Source organism: Ruditapes philippinarum, unplaced genomic scaffold (genome assembly GCF_026571515.1).
Source record: "Ruditapes philippinarum isolate M1 unplaced genomic scaffold, ASM2657151v2 ctg608_1_1_1_1, whole genome shotgun sequence".
NCBI classification, from domain to species: Eukaryota; Metazoa; Mollusca; class Bivalvia; order Venerida; family Veneridae; genus Ruditapes; species Ruditapes philippinarum.
The window spans coordinates 546,818-573,814 of record NW_026859254.1 but is presented as its reverse complement, the minus strand read 5'-3'; the positions used below and the strand labels follow the sequence as shown (position 1 = coordinate 573,814).

At 30.9% G+C, this 26,997-nt stretch overlaps 1 protein-coding gene across 1 annotated transcript; it reads left to right on the top strand.

Moving 5' to 3' along the window:
• Nucleotides 1–7,750: 7,750 nt before the first annotated feature.
• On the top strand, nt 7,751–24,098 carry LOC132755831 (uncharacterized). The gene is made up of 16 exons (XM_060746754.1): nt 7,751–8,153; nt 9,045–9,147; nt 12,009–12,095; nt 13,032–13,244; nt 13,722–13,886; nt 14,542–14,624; nt 15,225–15,288; nt 15,943–16,122; nt 16,978–17,207; nt 17,434–17,716; nt 18,798–18,950; nt 19,924–20,098; nt 21,147–21,334; nt 21,825–22,076; nt 22,710–22,830; nt 23,288–24,098. Exons 1-16 carry the CDS (start codon nt 7,987–7,989, stop codon nt 23,644–23,646), a joined length of 2,823 nt encoding a protein of 940 aa, XP_060602737.1. The 5' UTR covers nt 7,751–7,986; the 3' UTR covers nt 23,647–24,098.
• The last annotated feature ends 2,899 nt before the right edge of the window (nt 24,099–26,997 follow it).

Below are 26,997 nucleotides of genomic sequence, written 5' to 3'. Positions count from 1 at the left end.
AAAATTATACACATATGAATGTATTGATACAGTATTATTTTGTGCAGCTGAAGTATTAATATGTGAAAATATGCCGATAGAACGATGCAACGCCTAGTAAAATCAAAGCACAGAAGGCGCTGAATTTGTTTGGGTCTCAGAATGTAAGAAAGGTGCAGGTTGTGAGATTATATGTTTAGTGCCACCAATGCTTTCCAGCGTTTTAATTGTAGTAAATTGGCTATTAGACTAATTGCAACACTGATATTCAATCCAATGTTTATTTGACTTTAACAATTTAAAAAAATGAGTAACCTTTACTGGGATTTTGAACTCCAGACCTCTCGCTTCCTAAGCGAGCCGAAAACCCTTCAGCCACGGTGAATTTATATGTGAACGGCCTGAAGAAAACCATATTTATTCTAAATTAGGGCTTGTATCGACTTTAACTGTTGTTTAACACAGATGTAAATAATCCTGGAGCTTACTATAATCATGTATATTTATAAAGAATCAAACGGCTGCAAGTTCTGTGGTATTTTCTGATCTTTGCAATCTAAATCGTACTGTATATCTGTATGCATTTTCCTGTATAAGTTTATTTTTTATGTATTATAATTCCTTTTAGTAAGGTACCAGAGTTTGATACATACAGAATTCTGCATAACTAGAGTTGCATCAAAAAATCATTTATGTTCTTTTTTTTACGACAGCCACACTTTATCTTTGTATATCATGGCTACTTCCTTAACAAAAACACTTAAAAAAAAGAATTTAACAAAAAAAAAAAAAGTTTCCTCTGACTGGGATTCGATCTCGAGACCTCTCACTCACGAGGCGAGCGCGTTACCACTGTACCACGGAGAAGTTATACACATTGTGTCTGAATAATATCAAGTCATTCTAAATTTAGAACTTCCATTGCAGTTCGGGTTTGTAATCCTTATTAATTTCGTGGTATTTTGTTCAGGGTAAACCTGTTTGTTTATAGTTGAAGTAAATATTTTTAGCAAAAATCCTCTTGCCCAAACGGTCCGGCATGTAGAATCTATATATTCCACTACTCGGTTTGTGTAGTATTCGGTAATCAACATGGCTAAAAATAGTATTTTCATTGATAAAAATCATATTCATCCCGCGTAATTTGTGATTGTGCATTTATTGACAATTCTATAAGCCAACGCTATTGTTTAACTTTAAATGCGTTGTAATTTGTTGGATACTTGTAACAAAATAAAATATTTCTTTCTTTTAAATCGCTAGTTTTTAGCTGTTTTGAGAACTACTTGTTGTTAGGTTTGTTAGTAAACTTCTGTGTCAGAGATTGAATGTCCGCTTTGTATTTAGTTATTTTCGATCAGAAAATACAATAAAACAATATTAGAAATCTTTGACCATTCGGGAATTACTTTGCTTGAAAATTGATGCGCCTGTCTTTGACCATCTTTACGCAGTGATCTCCCCTGAATTTTTCGGCTTTAGTGTACATACAAAAGGGAAGTAACCGCTCCAAAAAAGTGGACTACTTTCGGCATTTGCAATTAGCAACATTAGACTCTGAAATTTCGCTACCATTATTTGTTTGGTCTGACGACCCAAACAAATAATAAGTACCTAATTAAAAAAATATTCGCCTATTGTTTAGGCATACTCTCTACACTTTGACGCCCTTTTACTTCAAGCACAAATTATTACCGCGATTCAGATTAAGATAATTCTTTTTTACATGGTTTAATGGGTGCATTGCAAAAAAAAGTTTCTTGATTGCTTAAAAACTTTTAAAGAAATTCATGTTTGAAATTTGTCTTTATTTCTGTGAATTATTTCCAAATGATTTGTACATTTTTTTATTTTATCACCTGTATATATTAGTGTAAATATAGTAAGTATTCTACTAATTAGTGTATTAAATATATTTTCAGGTCATTCTAGACAAGCGTTCATATATAGATGAATTTATTAGATTGGCAAGGAAGAAACTTTTATTGGCTTACAGAACAGCTGTTTTATAATATTTTTTTTTATTTTGAAACAAATTTTTTTCATAGTTATTCTTTACAATTCACGTCAAATGATTTATTTGTCATATGTTTATTTTCATTATTTTTCAAAGAAAGGGCTATACAAATTTAGTTGTATATTTTATATTTCATTTATTTTCTTATCACACATACCATGGACTGTAGTTAAAGACTGCGCACATACAAAATATACATTCAAATTCTATTTGTTTTTGAAGATTGAGTGTTGCAATTATCACATGTAACCTGGTAATTAACCCCCTTCAAAAGTAATTAAACTTCAAAGAAATTTAAGCGATGTGTAAAAATAATCAAAAGTTACTTTTATTCCGCATAATACTGACTCAAACTGTAAAGATTTTTATTGTTTTTTTCTAGCTTAACATTAAAAAATATCAGAAATATCTTTCTTCGGGCATTCAAATAAAAAGAATAATTAAAATATACGAGTGACATTAAAAAGGCCGGAATTGAGACAGCCACACGAGAGTACTTTTAAAACTGTTACGATGATTGTATACTTCACTGCAACAGATTTACAAAAAAAAAATTGATATAAATATTGCATCTTTGATCATCTGTGAATAACTTACATCGGCTTCTTTTTTATTTTGAAATTGAATTTATTATGTTACCATAATAATAAATTTCAAATACCTGCTTTTTATATAAAAAATGTAAATTTACCGCGGATTTCGTCAAGTTAAGTTTTTAATCGTCGTTGCGGACAGATAAACTGTACCTTTAAAAAATAAATTAGATATTTGAATTAAACAAGTATTTTTCTTCAAAATAAACTTTAAATTTCCAAAATCGGATAATAAATGGAAAAGCTATATGGTATTTTGTAAAGTAGGTATCTTTACCGGCTGCACGACATTTATATAGGGTTAACTGGGAGTGTCCGATCCCTGTAATATAAATCCGTGGTTACATAAAACATATAAACATTAGCTATATATAAGCTATTTTCCGACATAACTGACTATCCTTAAACAATACAAACAAACAATCTGTATAAAAGAAAATATATAAAAAGTATTAAGAAGATCAATGTACATTTATGAATGACTCTGTAAAACAAATAAGACAGATATACTAAAACCCGTGACGCCCGTGACGTCCGTGACGGCATCATCACGGATAATATAATTTACTGTCACGGGTTATGTCACGGGTTTTGTTAAAGATCTATAAGCACATGTGAATATGGGTAAGATAGTATTAATTGATTATAATAATAATAATAATAATAATAATAATAATAATAATAATAATAATATCTTTATTTAAAGAAGGTTACACATTAAGAACATACAATAACAATCATATATATCTTATTTCCAATGTGGCCTTCTGAAATAGAAAACAACAACAACAACAACAACAGGATATGCATAGGTAGAAAAATGAATGTATAATATGTAATTTTTAGAATAATACAACTCATATACTTTCGACAGACACTCAACAATTTGTTTAAACATATACGAGTACGTATATTGCATCATTCGTTCGTTCATATATTTATTCATTCATACGCGCATTCATTCATTCACTCATTCATTCACTCTAATGAACATCAAGATATGCTTTGTAAAAGCAAATATAACACTACAATCAAACATCACATAAAATTACATTAGGATTCTATTTATGTACACAACCCTAAAATCAGAAATAGAATTGTTTTAAAAATTTAAAATTTTTAAAATAAATTTAAAATATAAATAAATTAAATAAAATAAATTTAAAATAAATGATTCAATCTTATTTTATTTTAATATGGTTGATCTTAAGTCCAGCATGGTGCTTGAGCATATATCAGTAGCAGCATCTGATATATATATACTCAATCATGAAAATATGGGTGTAACTAAAACATATACAAGCATCATAATAAAATTTGAAATGTTTTTGTAACAGTTGCTGATCTGAGCTGGCCTAGACAAAGTCATGGTCTAGATTAATATATTAATCAAAAATCAAATTAAATTAGAAGTAGAAATAAATAGGTAAAACAAAAAAAAACAAAAAACAAAAAACTGTAAACAGCTATTGTCCCCTTAAAGGGATATGTGAAAAGCTGATCAGCAGCTGCCACACATTTAAACACTAACACACACTGACAAATGACTATACAAATATACACACAAGAAGCACATGAAAAGCATATAAAGGATACTATAAAACAACAAAAAATACAACATAAAGATTATTATAGTATTGTAATTATCATTATTATATTAGTTTCAATTTTGTTATCATCATCATTATTGTTATTAGTGTCAATATTTGCACAATCATCATTTTTATCAGAATTAGTTGAAAATGTAATCCTCATCATCATTATCGGTATTATCATAATAATCATCATAATGATAATCAATTTAAAAAATATCAATATTCCTATCATCGTCACCAGCATTATCATTTAAAATTTGTTAGTTTCAATATGGTAATCATCGATCATCATTATTATAACGATCATCATCAACATGATCATCAGCAGCATCACAAACATCGTCATCATCATAATCATCTTTTGAAATATTGCTTTAAATATAGCGTTACAGAACCATTGACTATGAAAGCTTGTTAAAAAATTATTGGTTAAAATTATCACAATTTTAAGAGGGACTACGATTTAAGAATTTTCCTTATTCCAAAGATGTTATACATTCTCTTAACATTTAAATCGTGCAGATGTGAACGAACGCATTCTTCCTCTTGACTCATACTTTCAGATTTTCCGTATGAAATAAGTCGTCTATATAGTTTGTCATCAGATGGAAAACATGTGTAAAGATGTATTTGTTCCAGCATTATGTTGTTTCTGAATATTATTTTCTGAAACCGAAGTAAGTTATATTCGTTTACTTTACTTTTAATAAATCAAACATAAAAATAAAGTTGTCAAAATATATCTTTATACAATCAGGAAATCTATCATTTATTTGTACAGCACATCATGTGTCTATTTTATTCTTTCCGTTTACGCACCCAAACGATTTTTTACGTCTCGAATGCAAACGTGTTTTGATTTCTGTATCTGCATTCCCATCCAATGTATAATAGGTTTTATAAGTAACTAATAAATAACCATTTGTATGACTTTAAAAAGGAAGAGAGTAAATATATTTTGTCTTTTAAATATACTGGTAAATAGAGCGATGTTATATTTTCATTTACTTTTCAAGAGCTGAAAAATATAGGATGAAATTTTTAACAATGCCATACAAAATATGAAAGGTTTTTTTTAAATGATCGGGAACATTTTACTTCAGTGGACGTCTTAGGAAGAACAATATTAGCTTGACTTCATAATAAAAACAGCAGCATCATGTTTATATCAGAAACACAGAAAGTGTATCATTTTATTTAATCACATTTGGGGTTTAATAATCATTGTAATACAATCATGACGTTGCTGAATTATCATATGTATTGATGCAATGCCTTGTCCAAATGTAAAACCAGTATTTTACTACAGATTTAAATTTGAAGAGTAAAAGGTATGAAAACAATATGAACAAGATATCAGATGTTTAATTGAAACAAACATATTTGTTATTTGGCATTCAATCAATACAGTAATAAATATAAAATTTGAATATTTTTAGATTGATAAGGGACTGATGACGAGGGGTAATTTTGAATGAACGTGAACTCAATAAAAGTGGTACGTCAATCACCGTTATTATAGTCCATTGTTGAAATACATTTGTGCATTCACATTATTGTGTTAAACTTCATAATGAAAATAAAAATGAGCATAATGTCACTTTTAGAAACTTTTCTTGATTTTTTGATGTTTGTCGCTAATGATGATATAGATTTATTAGTTGTCTACTTTATTGACTATATTTGAAATATTTCGTGGAAAAAAACACTGAACCTATCAGTTATTTTTCTCCCGAAATTCTTATGGAAAAAAAATGAAAAAAAAATGCCTAAAACAAAAACCGAAGTGAAATAAAAATAAGCATAAGACACCCATTAAGTTTCAACATTTGCTGACAGTTTGCCAAAACACCTAAGTTAGCTTGAGAACAATCCACACATAAAACATTTTTTTATGAAAAGTAATTTCAAGATTGCAATGCATATGAATTTCGTTTGTGTTTTACATATTCTTATCCTTAGTGTTTTTGTTTCACATATGTATGTTGTGTGTATTTTTATTTAACATAATACGCATTGTTTCCTTATTTATTTAACATATATATGTTGTTTGTTGTTTTTAATTTTCAGATCAACATCCTTCACTTGACCAGCTTAGCGAAACTCCAATCACACTGAAAGCCGCAAGGCATGTCTTGAACATGCCATAAACAGAGACGTTATGATACGACGATGCGAACAAAGCCAAGTACTTTTTTCCTTGAGCCGATCTTTATATATTTTGCATATTGCTTTAGAAAGACAGTAAATATTCTCATTTATTCAAGAATAAAGTCATGCAAAGTGTTGTCCATATTTTTCACTTATCAAGCATAACAAATTATGTTTTAATTATATTGCTGACAGCAAAGTTAACAGGGAATAAAACCATTAATATTGATACAAATTTGACATCGGTTTTCTTAATTCGGTTTTCTTAATTTAAGTTAAAGTGTTATATAACTAAGTTTACTATTGAAAGTATTTACTATATATAAATTAACTATTTTTTAGAGTTTATCATAACTGTATCAGTTTATCACTTAAATTGCATTGACCATTTACCATTCATAAGTTTACCATTTTATATGAATTTATCATGTAAAAGTGAGTGCTTTTACTGTATGCCAGTAAACAATTTAAATCATTGCTCTCACAAAGTTAATTGTATATGTTTATTTACTTTTGCTAAGTTAAGAATTAAGATGTCTATTGATCATTGTATTTAATCAAACACTCTAATATTTTTACTCTCTATTTGATAGGCCTGCGCAGGGGAAGTAATATATGGTAACATATGAAGAGTTAATGTTTGAAACTTTGGCATTTTGTTTAATATTTTATGTTACTGATTTCTCCAATACTGTATTTCATGTATAATATTCTTGTATCAGGATATGTAAATCATATGTTGTTCATTGACTTCTTAATTTTCCATTCATCTCAACTTGAATTTCTTTTTCGCCAGTGCTAGAGAGTGGGAACTGATCTGTGCACAGCATGCATTTATCGGTGTTCAAACTCAACGAAACTTCGTGTATGGCAATTCAAACAAAAATGTAAAATGCTATTAATTGTTTGTTAGCTCGTCTGTTTGTTTGTTTATTTCAGAAAAAAAGATGCTACTAATTTTCATGGAAGGAAGGTGACGTGCATTTTTCCCCCAAGTCTAGAGAACCAAAGTCGCGCGTGTCGCAGAGACGCGGTCGATATATTTATAGGAAGTTCACAGAAACGCGCTTTTTTACGACATCCGGAATCGTGACGACGTGATGTTTTCTTTACCGTTTGATGACTTTATAAATATTTGAACAAAAAATGTGCAAATATTTCCACACACTTACCACTACGTTCAATCAAACTGAGCCTGCAACATTTTCATTTTTGTCCCTTTGGGGTTCTATTAGGAACTTTTATTTTACTTTTATGTACTTTTATTATGTTTTTAATATCATAATGATTTTTTTTGGTTTCCTTTCTCTCGAAATATCGTTTACTTTTGTAGTTTTATATATCCTTTAATTATTTTCATACACAAGTAGATTGACTATAGTTTTATTGATCATTGGTTATTTAGACGCGAAATTACCGAAATGTGTTTTAAAAGTCTGGCTATCGTTTTGTTTTGCTTTGATAATTTCTTTGAGAAAAAATCAAATTTATTTCATTTGTCTGGCTACAGTTCAATATTGTTTTGATAATTTCGATGTGAAAATATGTTAAAAAAAATTTGGTTTGGCTACAATTTATTGCAATTTGAAATTTTGATGTGAAATTATACATTATTATATTTACATATTAACAGAATATAACAGTGTGTAAAATGATGGATTTTCTTTACATTGAAGTGGATTCTCCAAGTGTCGTTCCCGAACTGAGATTCATAGAAACTCCACTGACAAAGGGGCCGTTTAAGATACTATATCAACCATATATCCAGTTCAGATGTGTATTTTCTAACTCTTCGAAATACTTTTACTCCGTTCATTGGTATGCTATATTGAACTTTGCTCATTTATCTTAACATGACGTAATAACTGATCTATTTCTCATTTAGGTATGACGGGAACTGTAATAATAATTTATTTTAAAGATATTGCGAACTATATCATTTCTATTTAATTGTACAGTCTGACTAAATATACTTCACTTAATTGTATCGTCGAACTAAATTTATTTCTTTTATTTTGTATCGTTAGACTATATAAACTTCTCATTATTGTATCGTCGGACTAAATTAATTTCTTTTATTTGTATCGTTAGACTATATAAACTTCACTTAATTGTATCGTCGGACTAAATTTATTTCTTTTATTTTGTATCGTTAGACTATATAAACTTCACATTATTGTATCGTCGGACTAAATTTATTTCTTTTATTTGTATTGTTATACTATATAAACTTCACATTATTGTATCGTCGGACTAAATTTATTTCTTTTATTTGTATTGTTATACTATATAAACTTCGCTTGATTGAGACAATTGACTAAATTGACTTTTTTCAATTGTATCGTGGTACTTAATGTTTTTTAAATTGTATCGTTTGACTAACTGAATGGTCGTATCAAAGGAGAAATTGCTTAAATATTAAGGATAATATCACGGAATTAAATGAAAGATTAGAGTGAGTAGGCATTGTTATTGATCACATAAGAAAAGAAACATAACACTATGAACTTATTATAATGACTAAATAAAACACATAAAATTTCAAAAATGTCAAATATAAAACAAATGATTATATCAAAATGGTCCCACAAAAATTGATTTACATTATTGACAAAAAATAGATAAAGTATTAACATCTTATCTTTCATCATCTGAAGCATCAACAATATATATTTCACACAAAAAGTAAACTTGTTTTAAATATTTTAGGATAATAGATGGCAGAGAAATAGCTACACTTGGACCTTCACAGGACATAGATGAGCTTACTTTAAGGGAAGAAAATTTTCGAGATATCCCCCTAGGATACACGGTAAAAAGTTAATTCATTTGAATTGTAATGATTTAAACTTGCAAGAGGTTGCTTTTTTATTTCAAGACCAATCAAGACTGCAATTAAGCCTTACCAGAAGGAAAACCAGAATGAAAAATGTGTCAGAGATGCATAAGATTTTTTTATTGCTGGTATAGTTTACGCATTTAAGCCTTCCGTGCCTGAAAAAAGTACATGTTTATATTGTATCTTGACAATGAGAAAAAAATCAGATTTTAATGAAATAATCAAGTACGTATATTGTTTCTAATCATGTTACTCAAAATATTTGAAAAACAAAATCTTATTACTTATAATTTTAATAAACACAGACAATGATTTATTTATGAAAAGGAAAAAAAGGCTAATTTTGGCCAATATGTACCAAAAACGAAAACAAGTCACGTCGTTGTAATGTGAAAATAAAGGAAAGAAAATAGCAAAATGTTTACTCTATTCAACAAGAAAATAGCTTTTAAAAGTTTTGTCGTCGCCATATTAAAATGAAAGAAAACGTGTATAAAACAAAACGCGACTACTAGCTGATAACTTGCTGCATATCACAACTGTTCTTTCGATGTTTGTACAGAACAAAATTAATTCAGGAAGTCCCTTAAAAAAATAAATCCCTCCAAAGTGTTGTAAGAAAAAAAACCCTTAACATTCAATGGTTAAATAATATTTTACCGACACAAGGAAAAGTCAACTGACTGGTCAACACAAAAAAGGCGATAATTAACAAGGAAGAATAATTCACTGATCTTAAGTACAGTACTTGACATGTGAGAATAAGGAATATATTTTTTAAGTCTAATTGACCTGTTTGCCTTTGATCGAGGAATTATTTCATCTTTTTAATCTAAATGTATTTTTCAAAATGTTAAAGCTACATGCCTCCAGAAGAATCAAAATATTAACAAAAAGTCAAATTGGAGATGAACTGAGATTTTAATAAATGTCAAAAGATTCAAGACGAAAGCATTAATTTCCAAGTTATGTCAGGATTATGACCGTTTTTGCAGTATTTTTCACCATATTTTTTCACCATATTTCTACTGCGTTACTAACGCAGTAAGGACTATTTTTGCATATTTTGACCTCTTTGTTTTGGCAATTTAAATGGTTTGTAAGTGCTGTTTACAGTATAAAATTATTTTCTTTGTTCAGTTAAAAATATTTTACTTTTTAATACATTTTCATGAATATGAACATGGATATGGAGGCGTACTGCTTTGATCTGTTAAAGATCCTGTAACACACATTTTTTATGGTTTTATATTATAAATATGATGCACAAGTTAAGATTTATCAATTTTGTAAGTTCCAAAAAGCATTTTTTATAAAAATATTACCGAATTTAACATTTCATGTAAATAAAGGGAGGTAATAAAATTATTTTCTATAAAGTCAAATTTTTTAGTAAAAAATGAATGCATGTATTTTTATGATTACATATAATATGTACACACATTGCAGTACATATTTTACATATTCTTCGATGTTTGAAAATTGTTTATAAGCATTATTATATACATATATATAAATTCACTTAAATGTGGTATACAACCTAAATTACAACATACAGGATCTTTTATATCATTACATTAATACGTGTACATTTGAATGAAACGCAATAAATTCACTTCGTATACTACTGAAGTATTTACTTTCATTTTATTTATATAACTTAATGGTTTCTGAAGATAAATAAAAAAATCGTATTCATTGAAAGAAAAACGGTGTCTGCTGTACTGCAAAATTGACCCTTGAGCGTCTTCTCAAACACACGTAAACACACGTAAATGTTTAACACAAGAACATAGCGATAAGGACACCTGATTAAGATTAACACAATTATTTATTTTTTATTTAATTCACGATGGGATTCGTATTAGGTCTTTGGATTGTAAAGGCTCCTCGTCTTAGGTCAGATATGTTTTTCTTTTACACAAAGACTAGCGTATGGATTGAACATTAAAGGCTTGACAAAAACATTGTCACGCATTGCCTGTTATTTGGTACAAACTCTATTGTAGAAGTTACCAAGAACCGCTGTAAGGCTCTTATAAATGTAAAATATGAAAAACAAAATGGAGTAGTAGTCTACCCTGGTTTTTGAGGATCACTTTATAGGTTTGGGGCTTTTTTCTTGCTACAGTGCCAAATTAGACAATATCGTAATAAACTGGTTTTATTTAAAACAATTTCTTGCAGAAAGTATTTTTTGGCCATTGATTCATTGGCTGGTGATTCATCTATTGAATGAATGAATTGTGTAAAATGCTATGAGTGATTCGGTAGGTTCTATTTAAAATCTAGGAAGATAACTTCGCGAAGGGAGCCTAATTTGGCAGTATCGTCACCGTCTCGGGGGGTCGCGGGGTAGAAATTAAGCCAGTACCGACCGCCATGTTGGATTAGCAGCATGTGGCTTATTGTTAATATAACGGCAAGAGCAAAGAAAATAACTTATTTAAAGTACTAAGTCCATGCTCCATACTCGTAGAATGAATTAATATTTACATACAGTGTATGTTTAGATGCCACGAACTTGAGCTGTGATTTTTTGTACTTGAATTGATTAATGACGTAAAATGATGGGACCTGGTCGTTATAATATACAATGCACTTTTAATCTGCTCTGATTTGGTGCGATACTGTTCAAAACATAAAGTTGTCACAATGAAGGGAAAATATAGTAACTGTAAAATTATGGCAGGTACTTTGCAAGTACTTTGCTTCTGTACTTTGTCTTGTCCTGTTTTGCGCCACAAGTATGTCCATCCATTGTTGAGGAGTCGGCTTGGATATTTTTGTACGTTCTTCATCCTTGTTTACTTTCGCACATATATTTTGTATAGGTGCAATGCTCAGTTACAGTGTCAGCAGCGAAGTTAGGACAGCAAACACAAACACAGTATAGTGATAATTTCTACGCCGGGGTCAAGGTAACAACAAGACATTTAAAGTGTTGTAACATATCGTATATTATTTCCAATATCTCACAAACGACATGTTAAAAAAAAACGAGATACGAGATAAAGAGAATGGGGAAAGCAGATTTGTTTTGTTTATATTATTTCTATATGTTTAGTTTCTGATGTAATATTATTGGTCTATTTTTGAACTGTATCATAGGTGCATCCATTCATATAGAATTGTAATCAACTTAAATATCAAAGGAAATACAAATACTTTTGGTTTTTATTTCCTAGTAATATTTTACGTCAAAAAGTACATCCTATGTGACATTTCTTGTCACAAAAGGGGCGCTACAGAATAAGGTACTCCGTAAATAAAGAATGTTTCGATTTTTCCCTAACTAATCCTGGTAATCCAGGGTAAGAAATCTGTTTTTTGTGGTGTTACACTTGTTACTGGTAAAATATTGTTGTTTTTTTTGTATAAAGAAATCAATAAAAGTGTTCAGTCCATTATGAACGGATGATAAGCTAAGAACATTTGCCGGAAAACATACAAGCATATTAGGCCCAATTTGACAATGTATACATTTCACCTCTATTAGCATTATTTTGCATTAACAATTAAGAGCCGATATAGGTACTCTACTTTTTGTAACAGACCTACGGTCCTCAGAATAACTTAGGGTATTACTTTATTTTTATTTCATTTATTGTGTTCCTCTAATGCAAATTAAACCTTATTTAATCTATATTAATATTTTTAAATTGTTTCACAAAACCTTTATGGACTACTTTTCAGAAACTACTGGTGCAATTTCATCAAAACTTTACATATGTTAATCAGATTCCTATGCTGTGTGACCATTGGTTGGTTAATAACTTTATTCTTTTTTATTCTGCTCTATACTATTCTATCACGATTTTTAATATAATTTAGATGACAGTTAATATTTTTTCAAGGTTTATAACTCAACGGTGTTTTTAAAGAAAGGCAGCCACACACAGATATCAGTATCATCGACACTTCCAATAGGATGCAGTCATTTTGACAACGTTCATAAGTTTTGTAAGGATGAACTTCGTATAAGTGATGCTGCCGACATAAGTTGTCTTCAAGAGACGGTGACCAATATTGTTGAAACTGACTCTACCAAATGTACGGAGTATATTAAGGTAGTGCTTTAGTTGAATAATGTATTATGGGCAGTTAATGTCGGTGAATTTTTTTTCTTCTTAGTAATCGGTATTTTGACTTTCGTACAAATCATTATACCAATGTAACTGTACGAATTTAACATATCGTAGGGAATTTAATCTTTACTCACGAAAAATACTTTGACCTTCAAGAGGACAAGATCATTACAGAGATTTCATATATTTACTAATCACTTTCTATGATAAAATTGGAGCAACTTCTGTTTTACATTACCTTTCATTTCATCAAATTCAATTATTATCAACATCAAATTCTTTGATTTCCTTTTGATAAATTTGTAAAATCTTTGTTTTTTAACGAATAAATTTGATTCATTGACCAACCAATAATTTGGACAGAATATATTATTTAGAATTTTTTAACAGAAGTATGACATTGACCCTGAATTGTAATTGACTCTTATGTTTCCTTATGTAAGTTTAATTGAATTTCAGACGCTATATAAAGGCGCCACTTGGGATCCAGATAAGCTGTACCATTTTAAGATTGTGACTTCAGATATAGACTACGAGGACAAAAGCACGTTCAATCTTAACTTGAAGTTTAGTGGTGATATGAAGCATACGTTTTGGAAGAATAAAATCTTACCAGATGTTCGAGTTAGTAGTTTAAAAGTGATATTCTTGCATATAAAAGCAGTGTTTCCATTAGTTGTATCCATGTCAAAATCTTATATGGCATTGGGAGGGTGATAGATGAACCGATTGTGACTTCAAACCACTTGCCCCTCACCGCTATGGGTTCGAATCCCGACAGGGACTTTGGATTCTTTCATGTGAGGATTCTATCCAGCTAGCTAACGGAACGTCGCTGGTTCTACTCAGGTGCCCGTTCGTACCTGAAATAATGTACGGAGGGGCACCTAAGATCTTCCTCCACCAGTAAAGCTGGACTGTCGCGATATGACCTATACTGTGTCGATGTGAGGTAAAACCCAAAACAAACAAACAAACAAACAAACAAAAATTGATCATACAAGAACAATACCTCATATATGCGTTTACTGTTCAGATCAAAATATCCGCCCACTAGGTATCCCGAGGCAATCCTCGTGACGGCCAAATAGGCGGATAATCATTCAACGATGGCAAAGTTAAGAAAATATAACGTTTTGAAATGTATCTGTGGGTAAGATGTGTATTTGATCAATGTTAATATATAAGTGAAATTGTAGCTCATATATATATTTTATCATAGATTAGTATTTAAAATTTTCAATACTTTTAAAAAATAACTAACAATTTTAAATAACAGGTTGTTGTAATAGAAAATGAAGATTACAAGGACAAGGTGTGTTATTCCCACATAGACCCACACATGAGGACAGCTGATGGATAGTAAGATATATTTTGATCTCTGATTTTAGTTTAAAAGTCTTATCGTTTAAGTAAGACTTTATCTAGCTTAGAAAAAACAAACCTTCGAATGTTTCAAAATATTCGATTTTCTAAAATTATTTTAATTGTATAAATAATGAACAATTTGTGCTTCAAATCAATAGCGTACTTGTTAAGACGGGGAATGAACGACAGATTGCATTCACCACAATAGCCCACTATATGTAACTGTCCCAAGACACGAAGCCATTTAAAGTTTTCCTAGCAAACTGGTCTTTAAAATATCCAATTTGGACTGTTCTTTTGCATGTTCGGTAAAATATATTCAAGTAGGAACATTTTTTTCCAAATTATCATAAACATATACTGATTTATCTTTTTGCTATAATTTGATGGTTGTTCTGATTATATTATGTGTTTGGCATTATCTTTAAATTCTGCCTCTTGTATATATTTCAAGCTTCTTGTTGTTGTCCCACTGGGTGCCGTTCCTCTGTATCCTCATAGTGGTATGTGTGAAAAGAGAGGTGGTTGTTATGGTGCTACTTTTTCTTCCCGTTTTAATCTCCTATCTGATATTATACATTTTTTGTTTTGCAGTCATTATGAGCAGCAGCAAGAGGGAAACTTTATTTTATACTACAATCAACAATATAACATAGAGGTAAGTACTTTAACTTGACTGTATATAAATTCCCATGTATATAATTGTAATGGCTTGCGTTGACATTAAATGTAGGTTTATATATTTTAAAGTTCTTCAAAAGTAGGTATATGTGACTAGTTGAATGCAAAACATAAAGATAACCAAGACAAGGCCATGAAATGCGCAATTAATTCTTATCCGTGTTATGTTGGAACACAGAAAGTCCAAAAACGGCAAGGTCACTGTGCTATGCATCACATATTGAAAATTGCGACTTCCTTTGATTATAAGTATACACAGGATTTACGCATTTTGTTAAGCAATAGATAAAACGTAATTGTTATAATTATCTTATTCAAACATAAAAACTAAAAATACATTACAGGTTTTAAAGATATTGTCTTTTGATGTATTTATCGATTGAACAATTCTGCTTACGGTTTAGGTATGTGAATTATGAGTTTGTCGTGTGTGTCGGCATCAATTTTAGTACTTGCATCTTAGATATTTATAAATGCATAACCATTTCTATGGACAATAAATTTGTATTGTTATTATTATTATTCAACTACATTTGGCTCAAAATTCATATGTGCTCTATTCTATTTACATCATTTTTTGAAGAATATAGATTTTATTGTAATGTGAAGTATATTATTGTCTACCTTACAGGTTCAGGAAACAACAAAATCGTGCTGGGGACGAGCTACATGCGCATGTGGGGTTTCCGTACGCGCTGGTAAAGACGTTTTCATAATCAACAGATGTGGGAAAACAAATTTTCTGGGATTTTCGCAATGTGACGATGGTGGAATTCTTCAAGTCGTACGAAATACCGACCGAGAATACACAGTATGTTTTCTTTAAATTTACACAACTGTTCTGTTCTAAACAAAACGATTTGGTTGAAAATAGAAAACCGATTTTGTAACGTTTCATTACTTTTTTTATAAGTAAAGTATCAAACGAAATATTAGTACCTATGACCGGATCTATAGTCTAATGATAGTCCAATGGTGCTTTGGACTGTTAATCTAGGTGTTGCTTGTTCGACCCACACTCCTCCACCAATAATACATGGATCGTTTATTGAAGCAACTACTGTATGAAGAACAACCGCGAAATTACTATTGGTTCAAATTACTGGAGTCTATGCATCTCTGAGTTCAAATCTGAGTCAGTTATTGGGACACCTCCCATGAACAGATTTAACAATACCGTGTCTACAATCGTTAACCTTTTTTTTTCGATTAAGGGATCTTTATTTTTTTGTAGAATATGTACGATTGATTTTCGTGGATGTTACTGTTTGGTGTTTCTTTAGCCTTTCATAACCCAAATCTGCTTGGAATGGTTAAAAAGCGATACAGTTTGATTATTATTTTTTGACAGGTCGAGGCCAAAATATCTTTATGTTCATTTTTTTATCTGCAGACTTAATGTATTTTATAAATGAATTTGTCGCGCTTTAAATTCTTCACATTCCATAAGAAATTTATGAGGTTTAAATTTTTTTTAATACACATACTGAGCTACCAAGAACACATACTGCACATATCTCATGTGCAGGCTATCTTGCCTTTAGTGGCATTGCCTTACATTTTAATTCCTACATGTTTCGGTTTAATGTGCACCCAGAGTTAAGATCATTCATTCAAACAACGTAAGAGTTTGGTAAATGAATGACATTATATTCTTATCATTAAGGTTTACACACCAATTGGAACAAAAGTAACTATTTTCTTATGGATGTATGGGTATATGAACATTGACATTAAAATGGCTCCCAAGGACAAGTACAATGTACGTGGACTATGTGGAAATTTTGATGGTGATGCAACAAACGACCTCGTTCATAGTAACCAGAAAATATCTGCACTGAAAACAGAAACCGTTTTCTATCGCCGTCACCATGAAGAGTTTGCAAATAGCTGGAGGTCAGTATATTTAGTAATCAATTAAAATAAACAGTCTTTAGTTTATAATGTACAATGACCAAATTATTCAATTATACACATTCAATATCAACGCTTTTTATATTTTAAAATCTACTAAAGTCTCATCAAAGTATTTCCCCCCTATACTATACCTGTATAATTCCATGTCAGGCATGTTTGTTACTATTTTAAAAAGTGCGGAATAAAACACGTTTCTGAATTACAGAGTTCCGGGGGAAAACCTATATTCACGTAAAAAACGTGCATTAGAAAGTTGGGCAAATCTAAATGGACTGTTCTGTGTTTGCCAAAAAGGAAAACAGGAGATTTCATCGGAGGCTTTGTGTTCCAGTACGCAGTATCTTGACTGTGAAATGCAAAAATCTATCACTAAAACTAAATGTAACATATACAGTGTTCGTAAAAAGAGGTCTCCAGCTGCTCATGAAAAAGAAATGGACCGTCTTTTTGCACTTATGCAACCAGTGGAAAATCACGATGTTAGAAAGGTTAGTAATCATGTTTGAAAGAAAAATGGATTTTATTTTTATATATCTTTATAAAGCAAATGAATTTAAGAATGATTTATTTCTGTATATCTTGTTAATCTATTTTAAAATTATCACAAACCTTTTTAATATAGGAGTTGAACTATAGAAAACTATTCAATTGCTTTAATCTGCTTTTAAAAATCCATACACTTTTTTGAGAAACATTTTGGTCGTCGTCAAATGTATTATAATGCATGCTCGTGGTTGATGAACATGAAAACTAGGTCAACAGTAATTATGGTACTAGTTGTCCCGAAAAAACACACAATCAATAAACACGGTATTTTTCAACATTAATGAAAACAATATGTCATCTCTTTCCTCGTTGTATGGAATTTTGAGAATTGAGAATTATGTGTGTGACGAGATTATATAAACAGATGCAGCTAAATCAGTGAATCTACATTACATAAAAGGGTGCTTATGGTGGTTTCCGACTTGAAATTGTATAATTGGATCATAATCCGTGAGACTCTAATACAAGTAAATGATCAAAGACACTCTGTCAACAACATTTTTTATAACATACCCTTAAAATAAAAATTCAACTATAGAGTAATTTACATTTACATTTAACGCCAGCAACGTCATTTCCTGTCACATACGAGTCATATGGTATATAGTTACGTGATAAATGCATAAGATATACAACATCGTTTACAGGTACATGTATAAATAATATATGGTTTTATTTAACTCGTTCAAAACATTTAGTGTTAAGATTAACACGAATAAAATATTCTATTTATCATATACCCAAAATAAGAACTGTTATTACTGTGACAAAGGAATAAGTCATGTATCGCTTCTTAATACTATGTTTGTGGAACGGAAATGTCAATTGTCAAAATGCACAACCGTTCAATACCGTTTGACGGCCTTGCAAAAGCAGGACGTGTGTTTGATAAAAAACCTCATCACATTTTTTCGGATTCGTTGCCATAGATTCCTAATACACAAACAGATTCCACCATTTCAAAACAAAATCATGTTTTGGCAATAATTTTAATAAAATCTTACCTTATTGTTTTTTCTTTAGCGTCAAACAAACGGTAATGTGATATCTGAGGTTCAGGCAAAGGAAAGATGTACGAACAAGATCAAAGGGTCACTTGCGTTTACATCATATACTAATATGACAGCTTCAGAAGATCCAAATGCTGTGATCAGCCAATGTATCTTTGATATTATGGTATGTTATTAAATGCGTGCAGTTGCAATATATTTTACATTTAAAACCTAGAAAATAGTGTAATACATGTATGTGTAAACCATAATAGTTAAATGATGTATTATATCATATTAATGCATATATTATCTTCAAAATATATCATGTGGATTACGTATATCAAAGAAGGTTATAATTACTTTAAGTACATATTTGTACTATACAATTATACATCATAATATGTATATATATCACATGAAGTATATACATATGAATCAAATTTGAACTTATTTTTACTGATCAATTTTGTTATTAATTCCTTAACCGCCTCCGTGGTCGAGGGGTTAGAGTCGATGACTTCTAATCCAGTTACCTCTCTGGCGTGGGTTCGATCCCCGGGAGATGCTTTGGTAGTTTAGCGCGGAGGAAGGTAGTCTAGTACTGGTGTAACTCTCCAGAAATGATAGTTAGGAAACTACCCGCCTATATGACTGAAGTACTGTTGGGACAGGGCGAAAAATGAAACAAACAAACAAACAAAATTATTAATTCCTTAATAACTTGGGCAATAAATGCCTGTGTTTAATACTGAAAGCTTTGCATAACTATTTACGTTCCCCTAAAACATATACCTTTCTGTATTATTACAGGACTAGATAGGTATAATGAATTTTGATGTTTTTATTATTTTTTTGTATCCATTTAGGCCTGAATATTGTCAAAATACATGTTTGCCAACTACTTCATCTGTCAGACAACACAAATTCTATTGAATCTTTCATTTAGATCTACACGACCTAAACAAAAATGCTTCATTTTAATGATTACTATCACTAACAATTCCAGTAGACACCTTTTTCCCAGAAAAATGTGACTTTGCTACAAAAGTTCAATTTTATCAATATAAGAAAGGTAATATTATACACACTTTAATTTTTCTTTAACAAAACACAACTCTCATACAAATATACGGAATTTCATTCCGCAATATTTTCAGGCCACGAATGACGAGTCATTTGCAGATGTTCATGTGGATTCAGTAAATACAATTGTTAAAGGAATGATGGATGAAGTGCCGACATATGTTGAAACTAACAAGAAGGAGGTACAGGTGTTCCTTAAAAACTCTTGCTCACGTGATTGTAGTGATAGAGGCAACTGCTCCGATGATGGTAAGACCATTTATAATAATTGTTTAAAGAATTGATAAAGGATCTCTGTTTCAGCAATTTTTCTTTGTATAGACAAAAGTCGGGTAGTTTTATTGGTAAAGAAATAAAAAACGCGTATTTGAAAAAGAATACTCCGAATTTAGGCACTATAGCACTACTCACGATAACTTAAAAGTCATATATCACAATGCGATGATGATGATGATAATGATGATGATATGATAATGATGAAGATGGAGGTGGTGCTGCTGGTTGTGGTGGCAATGATGACAAGGAGGGCGTCGATGACGATGATGATGATTACACCTATTATTTAGTAAAATTTATATCATAATTTGTTAAGTTTTACGCAAAAGGCATTTGCTGCAGTGCCAAGGTTGGGGGTATATTTTGTTTTGAAAGTTTGTTATTCATTTCGTAGGTTATATTACAGTTCATCGAGCCCGGCCTGCTTATTATATTAACCTTATTCTACCTTGGGTAGTTTAGCTGTTATATCAAGGCCATAAAACAAAAGAACATATACTATATCCTACCAAAGTGATTGCGATTGCAGCATCATTTTAAAGTGAATTAGTAATTAAAATAATGGATGGTTTGTATTACAATGAAAAGTGACGTTGATAGCTCTTAGTACTAGAATTAGACCTTCAAACAAAGTACGAAGTAATTTCACGTTTAAGTTGTTGACAAGTGTTAGTTACATGTTCTAATATTACATATATTTATATCACAGATAAAATAAGGTGTTCTAGAGCAAACTTTATGGTTTATCAGATACAAATGTCACTTTAAATCGCGTAGACCTGTATTAACAATTTAAGTATCATGTTTTAAGAATATTCATATGATACATTTCTATTTTTTTAAAAGTGCCATTTATAGGCTTATCTAAAATGTACTTTAAGATATATAAATATCATTTTCGAACATTTCGTAACAGCAAATGTCTTTTCCAAATACAAATGTCACTTAAATAAAACATAATAAATATAACTAAAATAAATATAATTTATTTAAATAATTGACATGGCTTATATATAAATAGGTGAATGCATTTGTCACCAATATTATCACGGTGCAATATGTGACATTGACGAAAGGATTCCGCCCATTGTTACTGATATAGAAGGGGGATGCATATGTGATACCGGGGAAGGGGAAGATTGTAGATGTTTCTATGTGCGCGGTGACAACTTTCTTGAGAGTTTGAAATGCAAGATTGTAACTTCGGAAGTAGGTCCTTATACATACACTGTTTACACACAAAATTAAAGAACCAACAATTTTTCGATTTTTTGCATAGCCTTTTTAAAAATAAACCAAAATAACTTAAATATATCGTAAAATGCATTAAGGCTACCTACAAAATTGGTTTGTTTAAACATAAAATTGCTTTATAACAACATACACATATAAAAAAACACCAAAAATAATTTTATTCAGTAATAAATGTGGCTATATATTAAAATAATTAAAAAAATATCTCGTTTAATAATGTAATATTTTGCTTCATGTTCAGTCATATTGTATAATGGACAAGCACAATATGTAAACCTACAGATAAATACATTTAATTATTTCTTTATATTGGATACAATGCAGTGTTTTAACTTAAAACCATGTTCATATATGTAAAATATTCTGGCATGTCGTTGAAAAAATCGAAACTAAGTATTTAGTTTATTATTGATTATATGCATCTAATACTTTTGGATTTTTTAAGATCTCAATTTCCGGGGAGAAAATAAATGTTACCGTAGAGACATTGGCAGGTGGTTTCGAAGATATCTTCACTGGTGTATGTTGTATCCCGGAAGAAAACGTGTTCTCTAGAGATATGTTTGTGAGGGAACATGATGTATCAGTTAGCAGCGATGGAGTACACTATGGTGAAAACAACACCATGTATATATTTGATTCAAGTTGTCAGAAACTTGATTCATTGGCAACAGGAAGACCGTCGTTCAATTTAAAGGTAAAATTTGATTGTCATTTATGTTAGTATATTTCACGTGACGGCAATACTATAAAGTCGTAATTTCGTGACCTCAAGGTAACATCACGTTTCGGCCCGCTGACAACCCCAAATGTCCCTCACAGGTAACCGGAAGACGCGTTTAAGTCATTTAGTTATTCTGTTCCGTATTACTTACCAATTCATCTGCCACTATCCTTTTCACGCTTAAGCCTCAAATTACAAGCTAATTGTTTGGTATGATAAGATTAATATCACATCCTACTGAGGGTGGAATAACGGAATACTCATCCTTGACCCTCGGCTAACAAGTCGGTTGACAAAGCTTGTCGCGGGTAAACATATCGTTATATCATGATATATGATATTTATATATGCGTTCTTAATTTGTCATTTTAATTACAAAATGTGAGTATGTCATTATTTATTATTCCGGACATTGACTTGGTTAATTGAAAAGGCGGATTGAATAACGACCAGTTTACAAATCTACTCTTTTAAAATAATTCAAATCAATAAAGTATATAATGAAACGGATATACTGAATGATATGCTCACTTGTATATTAAATCGGCCAAAATGTTTCAACATCTGTTTTTAATAATTCAAAAAATAATATATATTCATTTTTAGAATGGATTTTGTTTCATCGAACATGCTTGCATCAAGGACACATACGCGTTCCTTTCGAATAATGATACTTGTCTATCCTGCAATACCTCTGTGTCTGTGACAGATTGGACGGAAACAAGCCGTAAGTTGTCAATGCTCACACTCTGTATTTTTCTTCAAAAATATACATATTATTATCGTCCAAGCACTGCTTTTAAGTAATTCATTGTTCCACATGACTGTCTAATTTTTTCAAATATCAGACAATGCAATATCGAAAATACATTAAATAACTGGATGTATGACCTTTCCCATACAAGACAATGGTGATGAGGATGGTCATCATGATGAATATTGAGGTGGTGATGATGATGATTATAATCATGATGATGATGATGATTATCATTTTAATGAAAACTATTCTACTGCTATTGTAAACCAAATTTAAATGCAATTTAAAAGAAAAATCATTTGTATTGACAATAGGTTGCATTTATAACAAGCAGTAGCCTTGTTCCAAAGTTCCAGGACCAAAGCATCTTATTCGAATTCAAAACAATGGCGAAAATTTATCTCAATGGAATGTATCATAATTTCAGTGGAAATATGCATTCCAACGACTACGACCACATCCACAAAGACTACAACATCATATACCAGCACCACTGCAACACCGACAACCACAGAGGATGTTGAAAATCAAACTGATCCTGGAATCACCCCTACTACACATTCAATGCTTACAACATCCGGCATGGGGTCATCAAAGAAGAGATGTAAAGCAAAAGAGTTGCTTCGCTTAAAACAGCGAAAGGAGACTCTTTCTTTCAGAAACAAGAAACGGAAGAAAAAATTACAAAGGCTCACAGAACAAATTAAACGACTTAAGCAGTTGGTTAAACGTGTCCGAAATGATCGAAAGAAAGGCAACAACCAAACAACTACACAACAACCATAAACATTTTCTGTCAATGATTATATATCTTGAAATCAGCGTTTTATTTTATTGTTTTTATTGTATACGCATTCGCATCTGTTTTAAGTGAGCATTACTATAGAATTTGCAAGGATGAGAGCGCGCAAATTTGCTTTCTAATATGACTTTTCAAACAAACTAAAAAGGTTTTATAATTTTGCTTTTAGTTTTGTAACTGAAATTCTGTTTGAAATGATAACTTGTATATAGGACATTATAGTTGCATTTTCATTACAAGTAGGTTAAATGGAATTGATAAAATAGAATTTTCATTTAAAAACATCAAATTTTGTCAAGGTGATTTTTGTGGATGCTACTTTTTTCACTTCAGAATTTTCCATCTACACATATATTTACGTATATATACCACTATTTTTACTAAAATTTTCACATGCATTTTGCTTGAGTAAATGAGAACGCTTTCTACAGCACAAGTGTCTTTCTGTTGTCTATCAATGGTGCGTGACAAGTACAAGGTAAAATCAAAGGACTGAAAGTACTGGAAAGGTGCGAAAAGTTGTTCGAGTGTCTCATAAGAACGGGTACAGACATGTTTAATTTCTAACTTTTTGGCGGTATTTATTTGGGTTTTATAGCCGAGATGGTCCCGTCACCATTGAAATAGAAAAATGCCAGATTTATACTCATTCTTATGAAAATTATGAAAATGTATTAAAAAGTAAAATATTGTAAATTGAACAAAGGAAGTACTTTACCCCTTGCAAACGAAACTTTTAATCCACCCAAAAAGTCAATTTATACAATAAAGGAACCTTACTGCGTTAGGTACGCAATAGAAATATAGTAATGCATAATTAACCGCACATTACCTGTAAATCATAACTTGATCTTTTTACTTTTCTTACAATCTTAGTATACTTTTTTCATGTTTGATTTTCCAGAAAAATTTTGGCTTATCGTATTTGCAGCTTAAAATGTTCATAAGCAGACTATTTTTTCCTCGAAATCACATTTGTTTCCTATAAACATGATATTTCAAGATAAGTTTTTGCATAACGTGTTTTTGTTTGTTCGTTTCTTTATTTCTTGTTATTGGAATTTATGTCACAACGACACAATAAAAGTCTGTTGCCAAATTTCAAGCGAAGGCCTCAACTACACCTTCATGCATTATTTCAGGCACAAACGGTCATTTGAGTAGCACCATTGACCTTCCGTAAAACTAGCTGGATAGTTTCCGTACATAAAAATACACAAGATTTCTGAATGGATAGAAAAGTCTCAGTCTTAGGGGAAGCCGATAAGAAGTCAATGATCCTGACTACTCGGGCACGTCACGGTGTTACTCAAATTAATTATGGATATACAATCTATATATTATGATATAATCTGTTGGCTTATGAGTTATTTCTGTTTACCTCGATATTTGTATACGCATATAATTACTAGTAGTTACAGGAGTAGAACGATTATGAGTTTAGAAATTACAGCAATTAACATTTCTGCACCTACTAACAGACTCAATAATCAACAAAAACATCTCGAAGAAATGAAAACGACATGACATATCCGAGTTAATTACATATGAATTAAGACAAACATAAACATCCGATATTCATCAGAAAGAAAGTCCATGAAAGATTTTATAACTTTAGATATTGAAATTATCTGATAAAAATCTGATAATTTCATCAACTACTAGTATAAGCTTACCATTTTCGGTTAATTGTTCCTTTCCTCAACTCTTCTTGTTAAGTGGTGCAGGTCTCAATCCGACTCATATTTTCAGAAATTTTCTTTGACTACGTCAGATATTTATCGTTCATACGAAGTTAATTATAAAATTGAAAAGAATTATGGCAATATGTAAACTTATTTTGGTTTTCCATAGATGGGTATAATGTCGCTTTAAGTTTGGTTGCGCATTGATTTTCAGATATAATGCAATCAAGTGTAGAGCCCATTCGTTTTATAAAGGAACCCTTTAAAGAATATTTCCCGGAGATGAAAAATCGTAAAGTGAAGAGTGAAACAGCGCGAATATCTAATTGTTCAAACACGTTATTTTGCATTCTATGTATGCGGTAATTACTAAATTGGAGGGTTCTACACTCTGTACTATTAACAATTATGAAATATTAAAGATACATGTATAATATGCTAAAAACTGATTTAAGAAAATATTGATAAATGCTACACTGTCTTTTAATAAATACAAAATAAATGTTATGTAATGTTTTTAACCTTACACAATATAGTTGATCACATTATGAATATATATAGCCATTTGAAAACTGGCACTTTTTAAAAAGAAAAAGACTTTTAAAAGTCCAAAAAATATATAAATACAGAATCCCTAAAGAAAGTCCAACACGGCAAAATTGAAAATGTTGCAGGCTCGGTTTGATTGAGCCTGTTCATGGACGGTACTGGAAAGTGCAAGTTACCGTCCACGCCCCCTAGCACCGGCTTAAGCAGAATTCAACATTTAAACATGAAATAGTAATTTTGAATTTAGAAACATCCGCAGATGTGTTCATACGGCGGTTATCATGGAACCTTCAATGTGACACTTCCGTGCCATTCCATGAAAAGCGGCGTATGGTCCCCAAGTAATAAAAAGCGTGTGCCCTAAACGAGAAAACAATGGGCGGAACTAAATAAAATGGAATTTTGAAAGGGGATCAGAGGTTATGAAGCCTGCGTATCACAGATAAGACGTCAAAAGACAAATTTAAAAAGCAGGCAACATATCCTAAGGGTGATTCAACATTACTCAAGTAGGAATATTGGAACCACCCAACTAGAAAATGCCGAAAAGTTGAAACTAAAAATACCACAAGCACAACAATAATGTCGTGCTGAACGATCTTCAAGGATAGAAAATATAACATCATTGATTAAATGTACGGGGAGACTTTTTACAGCCGCCACACGGCACAAATAACACGGTTGTGATCATAAAATAGATAAATACAGAATCCCTAAAGAAAGCCCAACACGGCAAAATTGAAAATGTTGCAGGCTCGGTTTGATTGAGCCTGTTCAACACTACTTGACCTGTTTTGAAACAGACATATATATCAACTTTCTCTATTTGGTCTAAATAACACATCATCTACTGATCAAAGTATGCTTTATGTTACTTAATCTGTGTAAAACCGCATGTATCTCGGTCAGTAATCTCCAATAAGATATCGATATCGACGTATCGTATGTAAATGTGAGTTTAGTGGCGGCAAGTATATCGGCAAAGCACTTTTTGATCATACGCGCGGTTTTACACAGATTAAGTAACATAAATCACACTTTGATCAGTAGAGAAGTGTGTCATTTAGACCAACTGGAGAAAGTTGAAATCAAAGCCGTCAT

What these genes read in the sequence shown, in the direction of transcription:
- LOC132755831 (XM_060746754.1), top strand. Translation starts at nt 7,987, where the DNA reads ATGATGGATTTTCTTTACATTGAAGTGGATTCTCCAAGTGTCGTTCCC. An exon ending in TACTTTTACTCCGTTCATTG is followed by an intron (nt 8,154 to 9,044) that starts GTATGCTATATT and finishes TAAATATTTTAG; the next exon opens with GATAATAGATGGCAGAGAAA. An exon ending in ATATCCCCCTAGGATACACG is followed by an intron (nt 9,148 to 12,008) that starts GTAAAAAGTTAA and finishes TATTTTGTATAG; the next exon opens with GTGCAATGCTCAGTTACAGT.